General features: G+C 34.7%; 2 protein-coding genes across 3 annotated transcripts; one reads left to right on the plus strand and one right to left on the minus strand.

Annotated features, from left to right (window-relative positions):
- Positions 1–3,287: 3,287 nt before the first annotated feature.
- LOC100262768 (glutamate receptor 3.6) lies at positions 3,288–8,368 on the plus strand. 2 transcript variants are annotated; one of them, XM_010654604.3, is made up of 8 exons: positions 3,288–3,750; positions 3,944–4,045; positions 4,238–4,540; positions 4,667–6,018; positions 6,104–6,381; positions 6,926–6,957; positions 7,061–7,467; positions 7,741–8,368. In XM_010654604.3, exons 3-8 carry the CDS (start codon positions 4,276–4,278, stop codon positions 8,221–8,223), a joined length of 2,817 nt encoding a protein of 938 aa, XP_010652906.1. In that variant the 5' UTR covers positions 3,288–3,750; positions 3,944–4,045; positions 4,238–4,275; the 3' UTR covers positions 8,224–8,368. The 2 variants fall into 2 exon arrangements, with proteins under 2 accessions (XP_010652906.1, XP_002276999.1); XM_002276963.4 differs by having other exon boundaries at positions 3,464–3,750; positions 4,243–4,540.
- Positions 8,369–9,787: 1,419 nt separating this feature from the next.
- LOC100249111 (serine/threonine-protein kinase/endoribonuclease IRE1a) lies at positions 9,788–17,444 on the minus strand. The gene is made up of 7 exons (XM_010654605.3): positions 16,903–17,444; positions 15,791–16,013; positions 12,803–14,328; positions 11,962–12,134; positions 11,327–11,573; positions 10,620–10,923; positions 9,788–10,203 (listed from the first exon to the last, which is right to left on the minus strand). Exons 1-7 carry the CDS (start codon positions 17,067–17,069, stop codon positions 10,063–10,065), a joined length of 2,781 nt encoding a protein of 926 aa, XP_010652907.1. The 5' UTR covers positions 17,070–17,444; the 3' UTR covers positions 9,788–10,062.
- Positions 17,445–19,209: the final 1,765 nt, after the last annotated feature.

Here is a 19,209-nt window from a genome sequence, read left to right on the forward strand (position 1 = left end):
TTTATTTAAACAATTTACATTTATTAAAAAAATATATACATTTACATATCAATAGGGACAACTCATAAGTTGGAAGATACAAGTGGTAAATTAAATTTAATACAACTTTATAATACAACGCTATAACTTGATTGAAAGAGAAAGTCAATCTAGGTGAGTGAAATAAATTTAATACAACTTTATGAATACAACATCATATCTAACTCGTTAATAGTAAGTGGTTTATATCAATTTACGTTTATTATAAAAAAAAATATACATCTTCAATCATTTACAAATCAATAGGGATAAGTCGTGATTTGGAAGATACAGGTGGTAAACGAAATTTAATACAACTTTATAATACAACACCATAACTTGATTGAAATAGAAAGTCGGTGTAGGTGGGTGAAATAAAGTTAATACAACTTTATGAATACAACATCATATCCAACTCATTGTTAATAGTAAGTGGTTGATATCAATTTACGTTTATTAGAAAAAAATATATATTTTCAATCATTTACGAATCAATAGGGACAAGTCATGATTTGGAAGATACGGGTGGTAAACGAAATTTAATACAACTTTATAATATAACACCATAATTTGATTGAAAGAGAAAGTCGGTGTAGGTGGGTGAAATAAATTTAATACAACTTTATGAATAGAACATCATATCCAATTCCTTGTTAATAGTAAGTGGTTGATATCAATTTACGTTTATTATAAAAAAATATATATTTTCAATCATTTACAAATCAATAGGGACAAGTCATGATTTGGAAGATACGGGTGGTAAACGAAATTTAATACATCTTTATAATACAACATCATAACTTAATTGAAAGGAAAAGTCAGTCTAGGTGGATGAAATAAATTTAATACAACTTTATGAATTCAACACCATATCCAACTCGTTGTTAATAGTAAGTGGTTGATATCAATTTACGTTTATTAAAAAAATTATATATATTTTCAATCATTTACAAATCAACAGGGATAAGTCATGATATGGAAGATACAGGTGGTAAACGAAATTTAATACAACTTTATAATACAATACTATAACTTGATTAAAAGAGAAAGTCGGTATAGGTGGGTGACAAAAATTCAATACAACTTTATGAATACAATACCACATTCAACTTGTTGATAATAGCAAATGGTTGATATCAATTTACGTTTATTAGAAAATATATATATATATATATATATACATTTTCAATCATTTACAAATTAATAGGGACATGTCATGATTTGAAAGATACTGATGATAATCGAAATTTAATACAACTTAATGATACAACATCATAACTTGTTTGGAAGAGAAAGTCATTTGGTGGGCAAGTAAACTTATTATCAATATGTTCAATTTAATCACGTCAATTGATATTAATATATTACTTTTAGTTAAATAAAAAAAATCAAATATTTTGATTTTCTATTTAATTAAAAACCAAACACCATCTTAACATAAGATAAATAAAAATAATTTATTAATTCTATTAATTTAATTAAACTAGACTTCTAATAATTTTTTTTTGTTATTTTATTTTATTTTTATTATTTCTATTTGATGCATTTTATTTATATTTTATTAAATTTCTCTCTTTGATTTTCTAGATCGTGTTATCTTTGTCCAATAGGAGAGAATGACAAAAAATAATAAATTCCAAAAATCCACCAACATGCTAGCTCCACGATACAAGCACTTATTATAAGTGCCCATCATGGTTTCTCCAATAAGTCATATCGTCGAAGTACTATGATGCATCAGCTTTTCACACTTATCTTAAGCCATTATGCCATCCCAGCCGAGTAGCATGCCTGCCCATATTCTTCCTAGAAAACCATGCCTTTCAAAGCGTGGTCGCATGAGAACAATTTATTTATTTATTTTGGTTTCAATGTGGCCCTCCAACATCATCAAAGCACCACGTGACAATCTCATTAAGCAATAAATCAAGTGACTTTTCAATCTTGTATTATTTCGTAAGGAATATTAATCTTGAAAAACTTTATTCTCGATCTCGATTGATCTTTCCTGTTTCTGTCGAACTTTCCTGTTTTTTATGATAAGAATATAGAATTATAAAATAAAAAATATATTTTTTAATTAAATTACATAAATATTTTTAATTTTATAATAAATACGTTATAATACCTTTAAAACTTAAAATTAATATAACTTTATCCGTACAAGTTATTTAAAATTTATTATTAAAGGTCTTTTAACGATGACATAAATATGTCAAACGAGACTAATTCATAAAAAAAAATGAATTAAAATATAAAATAACGATACTGGTTACACACGTTACATTTTTTTTTTATTAGTGGATGATTTTCAATATGGAATAAAAAATAAAAATAAAAAGTTTTTTTAATATCATAATGAAACCCTAATTTATGTGGTACACGGTACACCGACTCCACTTACAAATTATATAGTAAAATAGATATGATATAGGTCAATTGCCTTTCACCTTGATGCAATGCAGTGATTTGAAATTATGACTTTTGAGTTATGAATTTAAAATTCAAAAACGACATATGATAAAAACATGTACTATAGTTGAAAATTAATATAATAAATGGACAAAAGAGTTGTCCAATAAAGTGAAATTATTGTTTGATTGATTGAAAATTTTGATCAAACAACCTTCAATTATTGTTGGATATACTTTGAAATTAATGAACCCATGGTCTGATTGAGGCCTTGGGTCGAATCAATCATGGACCGGTCACACCCGACATCAATGGCCCAAAAGGAATAAGGCCATGGGCCCAGCATGCTTTTTCAAATTGGACCTTTTCTTTTTGTTTGTATTCATTGAATATCAATCCCTCACGTTAGAAAAGAGTTTTAAGATTGGATCATCAAAAAAGTATTTTTATAAACAAAATAAAGAAATACATATGACCCCGTTTTGACATTTTTATCCCTGTATTTTTTTATTTTTTTATTTAAACTGCTTGTTGTGACTCATGTGAGATAGAAATTAATAAATTTGTAGAAGGGTATTTTTATCCAAAAGAAATTGCATTTCATGTTTGGAAAGAGGGAGGCTGATTTTCCGAATATAGGTTTTTAATGACATTTTAATCAAATAACTAAAAAATACGCTTTCATTTTATAACTGTTTTCAAAAATAGAAAAACATGTTTTGAAAAAATATAAAAAATCCAAATAATGAAAATGATTAAAAATAAAATACTAATGTAAAAATTAATTTTAAAATGTATTTACGAATATTAAAAACAAGTTAAAGAATATTTAGGGTCCGAACAGATATTCATTTTACAAAAGATGAGGACTCCTGTTTTGAGACCAGATATCTCTCATCAACCTAATCAAATTACTAAACACCCCTACTTTTCAATGCAATTCAAATGAAAGCATTCGCTCCTTGGACCCTTGTGACAAGCGGAAAACCATAACCACAACATTTATGGGATTATATATTTTTTTTTTCTATCATTGGGGTTTCATATGCATGTCGGCATCAGGGAGAAGGCTAAGAGGACAGTGGCAAGTATTCCTGGATGGAAGTGTATTCACCACAAATGGACGGCAGTGCTGCAGATGAGTGGGTTTCACTTTCCACTGAAACCCCAACTCCCATTTCACTTTAATTTTTGTCAACCTTCAAGGTTCAATGCTGTGGATTCTTTCTGCTATTCAGTATGGGATGATGATGATATGGCAGCTCAGGCCACTGCTCTGCAACTTTGTCCATTCAGTATAGCACCTTTTGTAATCACCAGGTTTTCTTTTTTAACCTTTTTTCTTTTTCATTTTTTTAGTGGTATGAAGTTTGCTTTTTTTTATTTTTTTTTATTGGGATGCTTCCAAACAGTGAACTGCTTTTCACACCTGGTTTTACTTTGAAGGGTTGTTACTTTTCTAGGATTTCTAATTGCTTCATGAACCATGTTTTATTTGTGTTTTCTTGACAAGGGTATTGGATGCTGAGCTGAACAGTGAACTCTGAAGGGCAGGGATTTCGTGGTGATTTTGGTTTCCTTCCAAAATCTTTTAGATCTATGATTCTGTTCAGAGGTGGGCATGTGATCTTGTTTTCTTAGCAGCATTTGTTTTTTTATATTGTTGTTGTTTTTTGGGTATTGATTGCTTAGAATTCCTGAGGTGTTTCTTGGCTTCAACATGTTCTCTGGCATTAGTTAGTGATCGGATTTAGGGTTCTCATATTGTTTCTCATTTTTTGAGTCAGTTGTTTATTGTTCTTTGCAGAACAGGGGAAATTTGGGGTTTGTGATTAGGTGTTCAAGATGAAGATGGTTTGGTTTCTGCTTTTAATGGTTTTCTTGAATGGGATCATTTCCAATGGGGTTGGTACAAATGTTTCTTCAAGGCCCAGTGTTGTGAACATTGGGGCTATTTTCAGCTTCAATTCTACCATTGGCAAAGTTGCAAAGTTTGCATTAGAAGCTGCAGTCCAAGATGTGAATTCTGATCCGACTGTTCTTGGTGGAACCAAGCTGAAACTTAGGACTCAGGACACAAATTTTAGCGGGTTTGGAGCGATAATGGAAGGTACATCCTTTGTAATAATACCTCTTATTTGTTCCTTATACGAACTTGCTAATTCCTACTTCAGATAAGTTCTTTAGAATCCCAGCTAGATTACAACCCTTGATTGTTTTCCATTTATGATAACAGCTTTACAATTCATGGAGGGTGATACTGTGGCCATAATTGGCCCTCAATCTTCTGTCATGGCTCATGTAGTTTCTCACATTGCAAACGAGCTTCAAGTTCCTCTGATATCATATGCAGCAACAGACCCCACCCTGTTTTCACTTCAGTACCCATTCTTCCTTATGACAACGCATAGTGATCTATATCAGATGGCAGCAATAGCAGACCTTGTTGACTACTATGGATGGAGAGAAGTTATAGCAATTTATGTTGATGATGATTATGGGAGAAATGGGATTGCTGCATTAGGGGATGAACTTACCAAAAAACGTTGTAAGATCTCTTACAAAGCACCTATGTACCCTGAATCAAGCCGAGATGATATCACTGATGTACTGGTAAAGGTGGCTTTAACAGAGTCTCGGATTCTTGTTGTTCACACTTATACCGAATGGGGCCTAGAGGTGCTTGATGTAGCACAATATCTTGGGATGACAGGGAGTGGGTATGTGTGGATTGCTACCAATTGGCTCTCTACCGTCATGGATACCGATGCTTCTCTCCCTTCAAATGCTATGAATAATATCCAAGGAGTTCTCACATTGCGTATGTATACACCTGCTTCGGAACTAAAAAGTAACTTTGTCTCCAGGTGGAGCAACTTGACTAGTGCGGGGACCACGAATCGCCATGTTGGGTTAAGTGCTTATGGTTTATATGCCTATGACACTGTTTGGGTGCTTGCTCATGCAATTAATGCATTTTTCAATCAGGGAGGAAGTATTTCATTTTCAAATGATTCAAGGTTAACCAAGCTAAGGGGAGGGAGTTTACATCTGGATGCTATGAGCATCTTTGATGGGGGGAACCTGTTGCTTCAAAGCATTTTGCAGGTTAATATGACCGGTGTAACAGGCCCAATAAAGTTTAATTCAGACCATTCCCTTATTCGTCCTGCATATGAAGTCATCAATGTGATTGGCACAGGCGTTAGGAGGATTGGTTATTGGTCTAATTATTCTGGCTTATCAGTTGTGCCTCCAGCAATGCTTTATACGAAGCCACCAAATCGTACCAGTACAAATCAACGACTTTATGATGCAATCTGGCCTGGGCAAGCAGCGCAGACACCCCGTGGGTGGGTATTTCCAAGCAATGGAAGGCAATTGATAATTGGCGTACCTGATCGAGTTAGTTACCGTGAATTTATTTCACGAGTAAAAGGAACTGACATGTTCAAAGGGTACTGCATTGATGTATTTACTGCTGCTTTGAGTTTATTGCCATATGCTGTTCCATATAAGTTAGTACCATTCGGGGATGGCATACATAACCCGAGTTGCACAGATCTCGTGCGCTTGATCACAACTGGTGTGAGTATGAAATATAGAGCATTTCTTTTGACTCCCAAAATATTGTGTTTTTCTGGCTAATTCCTCTGGTGTTCTTTTTTTATAGGTGTATGATGCTGCAATTGGTGATATTGCAATCGTGACTAATCGAACAAGGATGGTGGATTTTACACAGCCATATATTGAGTCCGGGCTTGTTGTAGTGGCTCCAATTAAGACTTCAAACTCCAATGCTTGGGCTTTTCTGAAGCCATTTAGTAAAAACATGTGGATTGTCACGGGCACTTTTTTCCTACTTGTGGGAGCTGTTGTCTGGATTTTGGAGCATAGGATTAACGATGAATTTCGGGGTCCTCCTAGAAGACAATTTGTCACTATTCTATGGTGAGTGCCTGAGAAATATTGCAAAGTTTTTCTAGAATTCTTGTAATCTTTGATTATTGCAAATACTTTAAAGTCACAGAATTTGGAGGCTGAAGTCCTCTTCCTTAAATTGATATATTCTTTCTTAATGGACAAAGATCAAAACAAGGTAGATGAATCAAAGTTCTTCAAATCTGGAAAATCCAACTATCCTTCCATACTCTCCATTTTTTATAGAGAACCAAGTAGCTATAGAAGCGATAACTGTCCAGGAGTGGCAAAAGGAAGGATGTTTATAAACTTAAATCAATTGATATCACAGGTTTGAAGCACTGAAACTACTCTAAATGTTTGCATTAAGATTTTTACAGCTAATTTAGTTTCCTTCTTTTTTTTCTTTTTTTTTTCTCAGAACAATGTCTTTGCATCAAGTTAATTATAGCGTTCAATCATAGGCTGTATTTGCTCTTTCTATATCCCTCACATGCTAATATTGTTACGATTTGCCTATGGAAAAATCTCTCTCAAGTGCTAATGTTTATATGCTTTTGCTTTCACTCTGCAGGTTCAGCTTCTCAACTCTTTTCTTTGCACATAGTAAGTTCTAACTATAGTGGTTTCATAGGCTTTTCTACTTGAGATGGGTGCAACTCCAGAATGCATTGTACTTATTGGATTAGCCCTTTTTTTTTTAATGTAGGAGAAAATACCGTCAGCACCCTTGGCCGTGTAGTGCTAATCATATGGCTATTTGTAGTTCTAATCATCAACTCAAGCTACACTGCAAGCCTTACCTCAATCCTCACAGTGCAACAGCTTTCTTCACCTGTTAAAGGGATAGAAAGTTTACAAACAAGCAACGATCCCATTGGCTACCAACAGGGTTCATTCGCCGTAAATTATTTGAGCGAGGAACTCAACATTCATAAGTCCAGACTTGTTCCTCTTAACTCAGCAGAAGATTATGCTAAAGCCTTAAGAGATGGACCCAAAAAGGGTGGTGTTGCTGCAGTGGTTGATGAGCGTGCATATATAGAACTCTTCCTCTCAACCCGATGCGAATTCACCATTGTAGGTCAAGAGTTTACCAAGAGCGGTTGGGGATTTGTAAGTATCTTTTCTGTCAGCTACAACATTCTTTAATGGTGATTATAATCCCAAGATTAGACTTGTTTAAGCTTCATCCGTCCCAATTCACATGGGTCAGTTATCACCATTGCACCTAGAAAGAAGCCAAAAGGAATGAACACATGCTCCCAAGTTGTTTAAGGATCTCGTTATATCATTAGACGAAGTTGATATGCCAAGCATTCCAATAGGAAGTTCTTCTCATGGTTGATGTTTTATGACAATACAGTATTGTTCTTCATATCTTTTCAGGCCTTTCCACGTGACTCTCCGTTAGCAGTTGACATGTCTACTGCCATTCTAAAACTGTCCGAGACTGGGGACCTCCAGAGGATCCATGACAAATGGCTGAAAGGTAGTGCTTGCAGATCACAAGATGCAAAACTTGCAGTGGACAGACTCCAGCTTAGGAGCTTCTGGGGCCTCTATGCCATATGTGGGTTAGCTTGCCTTGTTGCCCTTTTCATATATGCCATACTTATGGTGCGGCAATTCAGTAAACACTATATAGAGGAGTCTGACTCGTCTGTGCAAAACTCGCGATCTGGACGCCTCCAGACATTCCTTTCATTTGTTGATGAGAAGGAAGAGGACGTGAAAAGCCGTTCCAAAAGAAGGCAAATGGAAATGGCCTCAACTAGAAGCACTTATGAAGATGAATCTCTGAGCAGTTCCAAGAGAAGGCACATAGAACTATCCTCAAACAAGAGTACTATTACAAGTGATCAAGTCTAATACTTCCTTGTTCTCAGTAAGTCTCTTCCAGAATATGATCCTCTAGTTTGTGTTTCACACCTTTTATATGTAAGTAATGTCTCTTGTACTATTGTAGAAATCAGCTCTTATAGACATGAAATTGATAGCTAGTTGGTTCTCATCACATAAATTTTGTGGAAGTTTTAGGGTTGGTTTGGAATCTATTCTTAAACAACAATTATCTCTTATTAAGAAGAGAAAATAGTTTTCTTTGGCAAATTTCGTGCTAAAAACAGTTCTTCGAGAATTTGTTTTGAAAACAAAGTGATTTTTGAGAACATATTTGAGGTGTTTTTTTTTTTTTTTGTAGAGCATTTCGAGAAATAATTGGAAATAGGAAGAATATTTCTTTGTACATAAGTGAATAGTATCTTCATCAATAAGAGGTGAGAATGTTTTCATATTTGAGTTCTCCAATCGAATTTTGTTCCTGAAAATATCTAAAAACTGTTTTTAAGAACTATTCTCAAAAACTGGCTTTTGAGAATGGTTTTCGAAAACCCTTCATTTTTTTAGCTCACAAAAGATTGTGGCTTTTGTTCCCATCATCCACACTAAGACCATAACGAAATATTGAGGCTTGAACATGATGCCCTAGTTATGATAAAGGACCATTTGACTTGGGGTGAACAGATATCTGAAAGTAGTGAAATAATAAAAGCTGGGTTTGATGGGTGGAAGAGGTACCCTAAACAAGTGTAATGCCTCACAAGATGCATTATATTTGTGTTGGTGCAATAGACAAAATTTGAATTAAGTTGTTGGTGTCTAACATTAAGATAATGTTAAGGTGGATTAGTGACGTAGTACTAAGAAAACTCACCCTTTTTGGTGGCAGTAGAGAATAAAGTTCTTGCTTGTATCTTCTCACCTGAAAAAACTGGGTTTGAGTTCTTTGTGCCACTAGTCATAACCATCCATTTTGCTGTTGGTAAATTTTTGTCTCCATTGGGATTTGAACCCAAACCTCTCACAAACCCTTTCCAAGTCAGGCCTCAAGGGCGACTAGTTATAACAATCACTATCTGCATCCTTTGGATTGGTCGAGTTTTGGCTACCATCCATTGAGTAGGCAAGATGAAGATCAGATCAATGGAGCAGACTCCACCATGGACATGTAACTACTGCATCAAGGTAAATGTAATATACGGCATCTCAAAACTTCAGTGCTACAAGCCCAGGCTAGATATTGTAGAAGCGGATCCTCTCATGAGGGGACTGAAGCCAATAGACAATACAAGCAAATCCCGGAGCCTAACAAGCAAAATACAACAGATGCAATAGGTAGGGCCTTTTAATAAAGGCTTCCATGCTAACCTGTAAAAGACCTCTAGCTTAAATCTTTACACTTGGTTTCTCCAATGCATCAAAACACGGTTTTGGTTAGAAGTGATCTAACTCATAGATGATGTTTGGCTAGGACAGGAAACATCTAGGCCTGGTGGGGAATGCAATTATCTTGTTGAAACAGTGATCTCCCGAGTGTGCCGATAAATGGAAAATTTTCATACTCTGGAATGACATAACAAACACTTAAAGACCATAGAGTGAATATATTTGATGATTATTTCATATGATTAATCATACATTATTAGAATACAACCACATTTACACTAATATACACAACCTAAAAGGGAGGTCTATTACATCTCCTATACCAATAGCTATTTCATCAGCAGTTACATAAAAAGTAGCCCTTTTGCAGCATAGCAACCAACGGTCTCTCTGTTCCTAGTACTGCATCAATTTATCGCCATCTAGTCCTTTAAGAAGCCAGAAAGACTTTGAAATACTTTAACTACATAAAATGCCCTTTAACTACATTGCTTTGAAATACTTCTGAAAACATTCCTCTCCCTTACAGTGTCTGGATACAACTTTGTACACCTCAATCAAGAGCCTTGGGAATCGGCTTGAAAAATAGCTGTCAAATCCTTCAGGAACTGATCCCAAGATTTCCTGTAATAGCACCCCGGAACCAAGTTGAATATCAGCTATAGAAGTAAGCAAATGAATTTGAATTTTAACCTTCAAGGAACTTAGGCATGCAAGTATATAATTGTTATTATCATGATAAGTATATGATGTGCCAAAAAGATTCAAAAGAAACATGTTTAAATGGTTACATGGAAAAGTAAAAACTTTTACAGGCATGGTCAAATCAGTTTATGCCCTGCGGAAAAACCTCCACAAGGCGCCCACCTCTAAGGATGTAGGACTATATTGGATGGCTCACAGAGGAGATCTAATGGATTAGTAATTTTATAATTCACAGACCATGAAACAAATGTAGGTGATGGGAGAGTTTTCTATGGATTATTTTGGACCAATATGACAACAATCTGGCATATTAACTGTTGGGTTGAGAAACAAACCTGAATTTCTCTGGGAAGCTCTCTGTAATGATTCCACTTGTTCCGTATCACTCGCAATAAATCCCGAACACTATCAAACTTATATCGCCTGTAACGTCCAATATCAGCAAGGAATGCAGGTTCCATTTTTTCATTCCATTTCCCACCCAATGCCGTTGGTGCAGTACCTTCTAATGCCTTCAAGACATGGGAATTACTCTCCCTATCTTCCAATTCTACCCTGTCACTTGCATCACGAAGAAATGACAACCGCAGCTCGGAGCTCCAAAACAGAGGATGGTACAAGACCTCCGAGGCCTTTGGCCTACCAAGAAATTGGAAGGATTTCATGAACAAAATATATTTAGAAAGGATACCCAAAAATTAAAACCAGAAAACTCCATAAAAATATTGTCTAAACCAGGTGATGTATCACATTTGGGTGAGCTCTTTCTGTAGGATGTACAAAATCATCACATGATCCCATATTCACTTTTAACAAACAGGATATTTCAAAGCATCTATTTGAGCTTCAAATTTGATGGAAAACAAGGTGATAGAATATAACTTGGTAATTTTAATCTGAGGGATACTAAATCATATATGAGGATTTGAACTGAAAGCTACAAAGTTGTCACTAAAATCAAAGCCAAAACCACCACTTGTAACACCCAATGCATGTTATAAAAACTATTGCAAAATACCATGAAGAATAATAATGTTCTCACCTCAATTCAGGCTTGGGGTCTAACAGACGAGCAAAAAGATCCAAAGCTTCTGGAATAAACTCCACTAAGAAGAGGTCCGGTTTGTTCTTAACAATATTGACATCACGTTCAAGAGGGTCGCCAAATGGATGTCTTCCACCAGTGATGCAGGAAAAGAGGATGCAACCTAAACTAAACAAATCTACTGCTCGTGTTTGGCGTCCATGAAGAAGCTGCTCAGGTGCCTGCCAACCCGAACTGCCATAACCTGCAAATTGAGTCATAAATAAATCACTGAACTCAATAGAAATAATAACCACTTATGATTTATATGTGAATTGCTAAGTTGTGAAGGGGGCCAGTGAAATACCTTCTTAGATCCCATAGGTCTACAAAAAACTAAAGCAAATGCCATAACAGCTTGACTTTCACTCATTTTCCCAAATTCACATTGATAAGATAGGCACTTGAAAGGAAAAATGACTGGATTGACATTTTTAACATAGGCACTTGAAAGGACAAACGACTGGATCAACCAACTCAACTTGATTAGACCGAGGAAATAACTTTGGCAGATGTCATTAACCCCATAAGTATAACATGCAGAACCTAAATAGATGTAGGTTTAACAGAAATAACTAGCCAAGACTACTTACCAGTAGCATGATGACCCAAGGAAGACATATCCCCAACAAGGCGCTTGCTAATACCCATATCAGAAAGCTTTGCACATAAAGATTTTTCCTTAATTATCAACACATTTTGAGGCTTCAAGTCTCGATGAATTATTCCCAAGTCATGTAAATGTACGAGCCCAGAAACCACATCCCTGTGACAAAAAATAGAAGATCAAGAAAATTCAGGACCAAATCCAATTAAAAAACCGCATGAAAGTAAATCTCTAATAATGGATAAATGAACGAGATTATATATCCTATACTTATTCCCATGTTGAACTCTCTGGGTGGGAAAATTTCTGTAGGTATATTTGAACATCCCATGGACATGGATTTTTTCTTTGTTTTTCTCATAGCACCGGTTGGAAAAAATACATACCACAGAATGCTTTCACTAGAAAACATGGAGCCATCATCGCAAATGAAAGCAAAATATTAAAATGATGAAAATTCATGAAATTGTAAAACTTGATCCAACAAGTATAACATGCTGATTTCAATTGCTATAAGAAAATCCCCCCAAATTAAATCAATTGAAATAAAAACAGTAGAACAAATCAGTTACCATGGATGCCAAAAAAAAAAAAAACCGTGGCTGAATAAATAGATTAAAAAAACTTATGACCTAGCAACAGAAGAGTGCACAATATTTGCAATGGGGATGACCATTGCTACAGTCAGTTGTTAGAAAAGTCATAATTGGGATACAAAAACCAGAAACAGTTGAAGAATTGATGTGTGGCTTAATCTCCCAAAACAAGCCTATTGTCATCCAACAGGAACAACATAATGCCATGCATCACCATGAGTCTGAACCAACCTCATTAAGCTTAATAATACAGATGAAGGATAGCCATTTGATTTCCACAATTTGATATCCTGCACAATACATTTCACTGAATCCAACTGGATTCTATACTCCATCATAGCTTTTGTAGCTTGGTCCATGGAGAACCCTGGGTTTTGGGAGGAATTCGAGTGAATCTGAAGCAAATCATTTAAGCTGCATGTACAACGTTCCAGTGATAGATACACAAAATCTTGATCATACTCCACTCCATACCATCGAACAATATTTGGATGCCGGTCAGATGCAATAAGATTTTGAATTTCTTTAAAAGCCACATCATGGTGAGCCCGGACAAGGCGTTTCACAGCAACCGAGCGGCCTTCATGGATTCCCTCAAGGACAATAGTGCCATTACTTCCCTTAGCAATTACTATATTCGATACAAATAATTTACCAACAATACGTCCATTTGTGTCACCATCAACAAGTCCATTAAGGTTCAACCATGGGCTGTTATCACTGGCAATGTGAGCAGACCCATCCTTATTTTCAGACAAGACATGCTCATCCTTTTTTCCTGAACTGATGTTATTCTTTGCCGATTTCCGAATTTTCCTTTTTTTGGAAGGTACAGAGTTTGAATCTGAATCATTTGGTTGCTTGTTCATCTCACCTTGTTCTCCAGCCACTGGAGTACAGCAGTAGATGACAGAGACCAAGAGAATGACAATGAATACAATGAGAGAAAACAAGATTGACCCTCCAGAAAACATACTTAAACCATCATTATAAGGCATTTGCACATTCTGGTCAGAGATCCCCGAGTTTTTTATCTTGGGAGGAGATAAGGGGAGCACAGCTTCACTGTCATTGTTATCCTGAAAGTTTAAAGATATCTCATCTTTGGGCTCTGAAGGAAGCATATGGTTTGGAACAACAGCTGGAAGCATCATATCTTGGGGGTGAAAGTCTAAAGTTTTATCGATATTGGGTTGCAAAAGCAGCCTATCTTCTTGATGAGCCTCCTGCAGCCTATCATGCCTAGGAAAAGGTTCCAACATAGTATGACCACGATATCGGTAGACAACGGCCTTTGATTGACATGGCAATGGCATTTCAAAATCACAGTTATATTCAGGGCCAAGTTCACATCCCAGATTTAAAGGTGGCCTGCTAAACAGATTCTCAGTACCTTGACAAAGAAAAGCAGCACCAATTTCAGCAACTGTCATATTCCATAAAACTTTGTCTGAGCCTTGTGCAAACGACTGCAATGAATAGTCTGTTCTTGTAATATAAAGACGTGGCTCAACAATATTCAGGTTTGTAGAACCAGAATCTACCCATTCCTCAATATCTTTATCATGCACAACACTCTCCTCTTTGTTGCTCAGTGGCGTGGGTGGAGACTCCAATGACCTATAAGAATGTATTAGTTTTCCAGTCTTAGCATTAAGCAGAAACACAGTAGTTTGCTTGGACCCAAGTATAACTCCTCCATCCTCAGACACATGCGGTGTGCTGCTGATGAATTCTTCAGCAGTCATTGGAAGTTTCTGGCAATACAATAAAGAATCAGTATTTCCAGAGTCTAAGACGATTTATTGCAACATAAATATAACAGTCTTTACAAATGCCAGAAGCTTGTTGCACAAGTTGGCCCCTTATGGAAAAATCTATCATTATCAGGTGATCACTGGCTGCAAATCTATTGGGTCCAACCAGATCCAACCTTAGTTCAAACATGCCCTTTCGGCAGTGTAGGGTGGATTTTTTTCATAGTGAGAAGGGGGGAGGGGGCTTTGGTGAGTTTGTACCATAGTGGGGGTTGGGGGGTGTGGTCCTGATTGGAAAGCATCAACCTGAAGCCAATCTAGATTGGGCCTGCGCAGGTATGTCATGCAAGCAGCAACAATCTCTTTTCTCAGGTATGAAACTACAAATACAGAGATTTGAGCTCTCTCTTCTTTTTCAATAAATTTTCTTTTGCTAGCAAAGGACATAACAAAAAAATGGGTACTAAATATTGCTCAATTTTATGATCTAATCTGAAATAAGTGTTATCTATTTCTCAGTTTTCTGGTTTTTTTTTTTCCTCTTTGTGAAATTGCATCTGGGAAATTAATTTTCTCATGCTGTAGGGAACCAACTCTGTTTTACTAAAATAGTAGAGGCAGGCAGAGCTTGAATAGCTTGAGCCTAACTTGAATTTATAAAATTATGCTTGGGTTGGGTAAGTCAGGTTGAAGGTCTTGTTTGGTCAGACTTCAGGCATGTGAGTTGTTAGTTGCTTGTGTTTCCTCCAATTGACCAGCCCAAGTTGTTGCCTTAATCTGAACTACCCATACGCATGTGTTGAGTTTACAATCACCCAATCTAAACAAAAATAGGGCCTTATTGACAAATAAAGAGCCTAATAAACCCTTTAGATGCATCCAAACTATGCATTGTCATAGATTGAAAAAAGAAAAAAAAAACTCTTCATCTAATTCACTTTCAAAGAAAAGATGACTAAACACAATAATGCTTAGTCTTTTGCACTCAAAATGCCATTCTATTGGCATTTTCTTTAAAATATGCTACAATTGCCACCTTGGATTCATGATAAATTAAAAAATAGAAAATAAGAAAGGAAAACTGATGTAACTCTCCCTACCACATCAGAATCAATGCTGTGATGTCTTGATGAAACTTCATGGATTTAAGGTGGCCTTGGAATTCATAAGCTCTAAGTCTCAAACAGCAATAGTCAAGGGAAGGAAGATTCTTAAAAGGATTTTAGATTATGGATTGCTGACAAGGTTATTGCTTCCAAATTCAGTAAGAAAAGTCCATGAAAATTTTATATACATGGAGATACGATGGTTCTATGAACTATTCAATGGTCATGCATATGGGATTTGTTCCCATGGTTTAGGCTGCACATGAATTCAAATGCTTAGGCCTAACCCAATAATAGTAAGCCTTCATTCTGAAAAGTAATGACATGAGAAGGAGAGGTGACAGTCTGAGCCATACCACTTTACCAAAGTGCCGGCCGTGCATATACAACTCCCAGTCCTCTCCACAGTCCACAAAAAAACCAGAACCCCAATCAGTTGCGTTATCTTGGTCAAGAGGAGCCTGATATGAAGAGTAGATTGAAGGTCCTGATGTAAATGACCAGAGCACTTTCATGGAATTACTCTCCACTAAATGGATTGTACCGTTCAAGGCAGCCACCAATGCGGTGTCATTTTTACTGTTTTGGAGAGAAATAGAAGACAAAAGACAATTAGAGAAGAGTTAGAGGGTGTTTGGTAAATCAGCATAATGACTTAATATGACTTAATTTAAGTTATTAAACATAATGAATATATTTGTTAAAATAACTTAATATTGCAACTTAAATTTTAAAATGATTTTGATAAATTTACTTAATGACTTAATATGATTTGATAACTTAAGCATAACTTAACGTCATCTTAAGTTATTAAGCATTAAGTATTAAGTTTTCCAAAGGCCCTCTTAGTATTAGAATAAATTAAGGGTCTGTTTGGATCTTCAAAACTATCTTGAACAAAAAAAAAAAGAAAGGAAACTCAAATTCGCTTGCTTTGTTTTCAATAAAGAATACAAACGAAAATGAAACACAATGAAAATTTTATAAGTTACATATTTTGAAAATTCTTCATTCTCAATAAATAATCATGGTACAAAAAAGAACTGTTGAGTTAAAAACAAATTTTCTCTTTTCCTTCGTATTTTCTTCCCTACCCCTTTTCCCCATCTTTTTCCTTAATACTTCACCTCAAAAACTTTCCATGATTCAAAACATTACAGATTGAGTACAGCACATAAACCGTTGACTGAATATAAAATCATCTAAAATGTCCAATTGCAACCCATCGACCGATCAAGACCGACAGGTGTATCCAAGAAAATGGGACTGTCCACGGATCTGAAAAGGCAATACGACAACTCACCCAGCTAACTGAAGTTCGCCACACAATTCATTTTTGGTTTGACTCTACACAGTCCCTAACCTCATGAAACTTGAAAGAAAACCAGATGATTCGATCATCTGAACTAAAAGATAGATAACCCACCGACAATCTAAAACAGAAAAAGAATGAAAAAAAGGTACTCACTTGGGAAGAGACAGCAAAGATCGTCTCGTGGGTCGACTCGAGTACATGAAATCATCCCTACGCGGACTTGGAGCCGGATCCTCCGATGATTCTGAAGTCGAAAATTCACCGAGGGACCCCGAAGCGACGAGTAAAACGCATAGAACGAGAAGGAAATGGCGGATCATGGGTGCCTCTCAAGCCGAAGTTTCGAAACGATTCGGATGAGAAACAACTGGGTATCTTCTGGAATTGGGAATTGGATTTGGAGGATGCCCTAGGAGGCTGGATAAGGGTTCGCATCTAGAATTCAAGATTCGAAGCTTCCACTGCTCCTGCAATCTTTGGATCCTCTGACTTCCCCATTTAGATAACGTATGCTTCGAAGGAAACTGATAATCTGTAAGTTTAATGACAGTTTTTTTTTTTTTTTTACCTATTCCAGCAAATTTTTAAAAAACAAAATTCAAGAAAGGCCGTCAGAAACGTATTTCTGCTGTGTCCCGACTGCGCTGACTGGTGCGCAGAATGGAAAAATTGTCTGCCGTATGTCAAAGATGAGATACATTTAAAAAAAATAAAAAATAAATAGTATATTTTGTTTTAGTTTTTAAATTAATTTTATTAAATATACTTTAATTTTTTTAATAAAAAAAAGTTTATTTTTTTTATCTTAAACCTTCGATTCCTTGGTAAAAATAATACAAATACAAAAATAAATTATTATTTTTAAATTAATTAGTATAAATTACTTTTAAGATAAAATTCAAGATTAAGAGAAAAAAAAAAATCCTTATTCAATTAATTTATATATTTTTTTTACTTCAAGTTTTTATTTATTAATTATAAATGGTAAAAAATAGTGTAATTTAAAAGAAAAAAATAAATATGACATCTTCCTATACCCTTATTTATAAGCTAAGGGTATACCAATATAATAATAATACAAATATCACAATAGTGTTGTAATAAAAAAAATTATAATAGATATTTATAATATTCTCTTTTAATTGAAAATCATTCTTAGAATGTGTTGGATTAAAATCTTATTAGGGAAAAAACTCAAAAAAAGTCATAGTAAAATAAGAACAAAAAATACAATATTCTTTTAATGTTTTTCAATTATTATGTTATCTCATTAAAAATCTTGTTGATAAAATCCAATGATACAAAACTTGAATGAAAATAAAAATTTACAATATGGTAACATACTAATCCACTCTCCTTCATATTGACATTATTATACTTTCTCGTATCGGAAATGTTTGAGTCAATATTTTTAATGTTATATATGAGTCTCTTAAGTTTTATAATTAACAATATTTTTATTCTATAATTTTTTAAATATAAGAATGAATTATAAATATAAGAATGAAAAATGAACCACCTAATTTAAGCTCCATGAATGAGACAAAATACCACAATGAGATCTATTTTATTCTTTTATTCTAAAATATATCTTTTTCTATAAACATTTTCAATTCATTTATTTCATTCAAAACAAAGATCTTGCCACAACAAACCAAAATTAATTATCAAGTAACAATTGAATCACCATTCTTGAGTCCAGATTATTTTGATTGGAATTTCCACCCAACAGCATAAATACAATTATGGCAAATAATAATTATAAAACACAAGAAATTAAATAAAGCTAAGGAAACTATACCCTAAAGATGACAACAGTTTCAATAGAGCAAATTCGTGGTTGTCATTTCTGCTATTTTGAGCATCTCAACCATTTATTTTTTATATATAGCTCATTAATTCAACTAGAGAAGGTCACCTCTAAGGATGGTGATGGGACGAGTTTTTTCGGGTACCTGATTATATATAAAATAAAATAAAATTTAAATATTAAAATTAATTTATTTTAAAATTTTATTTTACTCTTTTTAATATATAAATAATAATAAAATAAAGTAAAAAAAATATAATAATTTAATTATTTATTTTAATGTAATTAAAAATTTTAAAAATAATTTATTTTAAAAAAATTAAATTTCAAAAAAAGGTTAAACGGATGGGTATGGAACTTATCATAACCCCACCGTTGCCATTCCTAGTCAACCTGAAGCCCCTAACTTGCACTGCTCCACCTCTGCGCCATTGCCGTCATGCCTACACATGCCTTCATCTGGGATCCAAAGAAAAAGGTAAAGGTATATTATCTTTTATTTTAGGCTTTGGATTTTTATTTTGGGGCCTGTTTGTGGGCTTTTATCCGGGCTCCATTAGTCTCATTGTATTGGGCCGTTTATTGTTGGTGAAATCTGTTGGAATGAATTGATGATTGTTTTTAGGCCTAATATTTGGTTTGATTTACTG

This window comes from Vitis vinifera, chromosome 7 (genome assembly GCF_030704535.1).
Source record: "Vitis vinifera cultivar Pinot Noir 40024 chromosome 7, ASM3070453v1".
NCBI lineage: Eukaryota > Viridiplantae > Streptophyta > Magnoliopsida > Vitales > Vitaceae > Vitis > Vitis vinifera.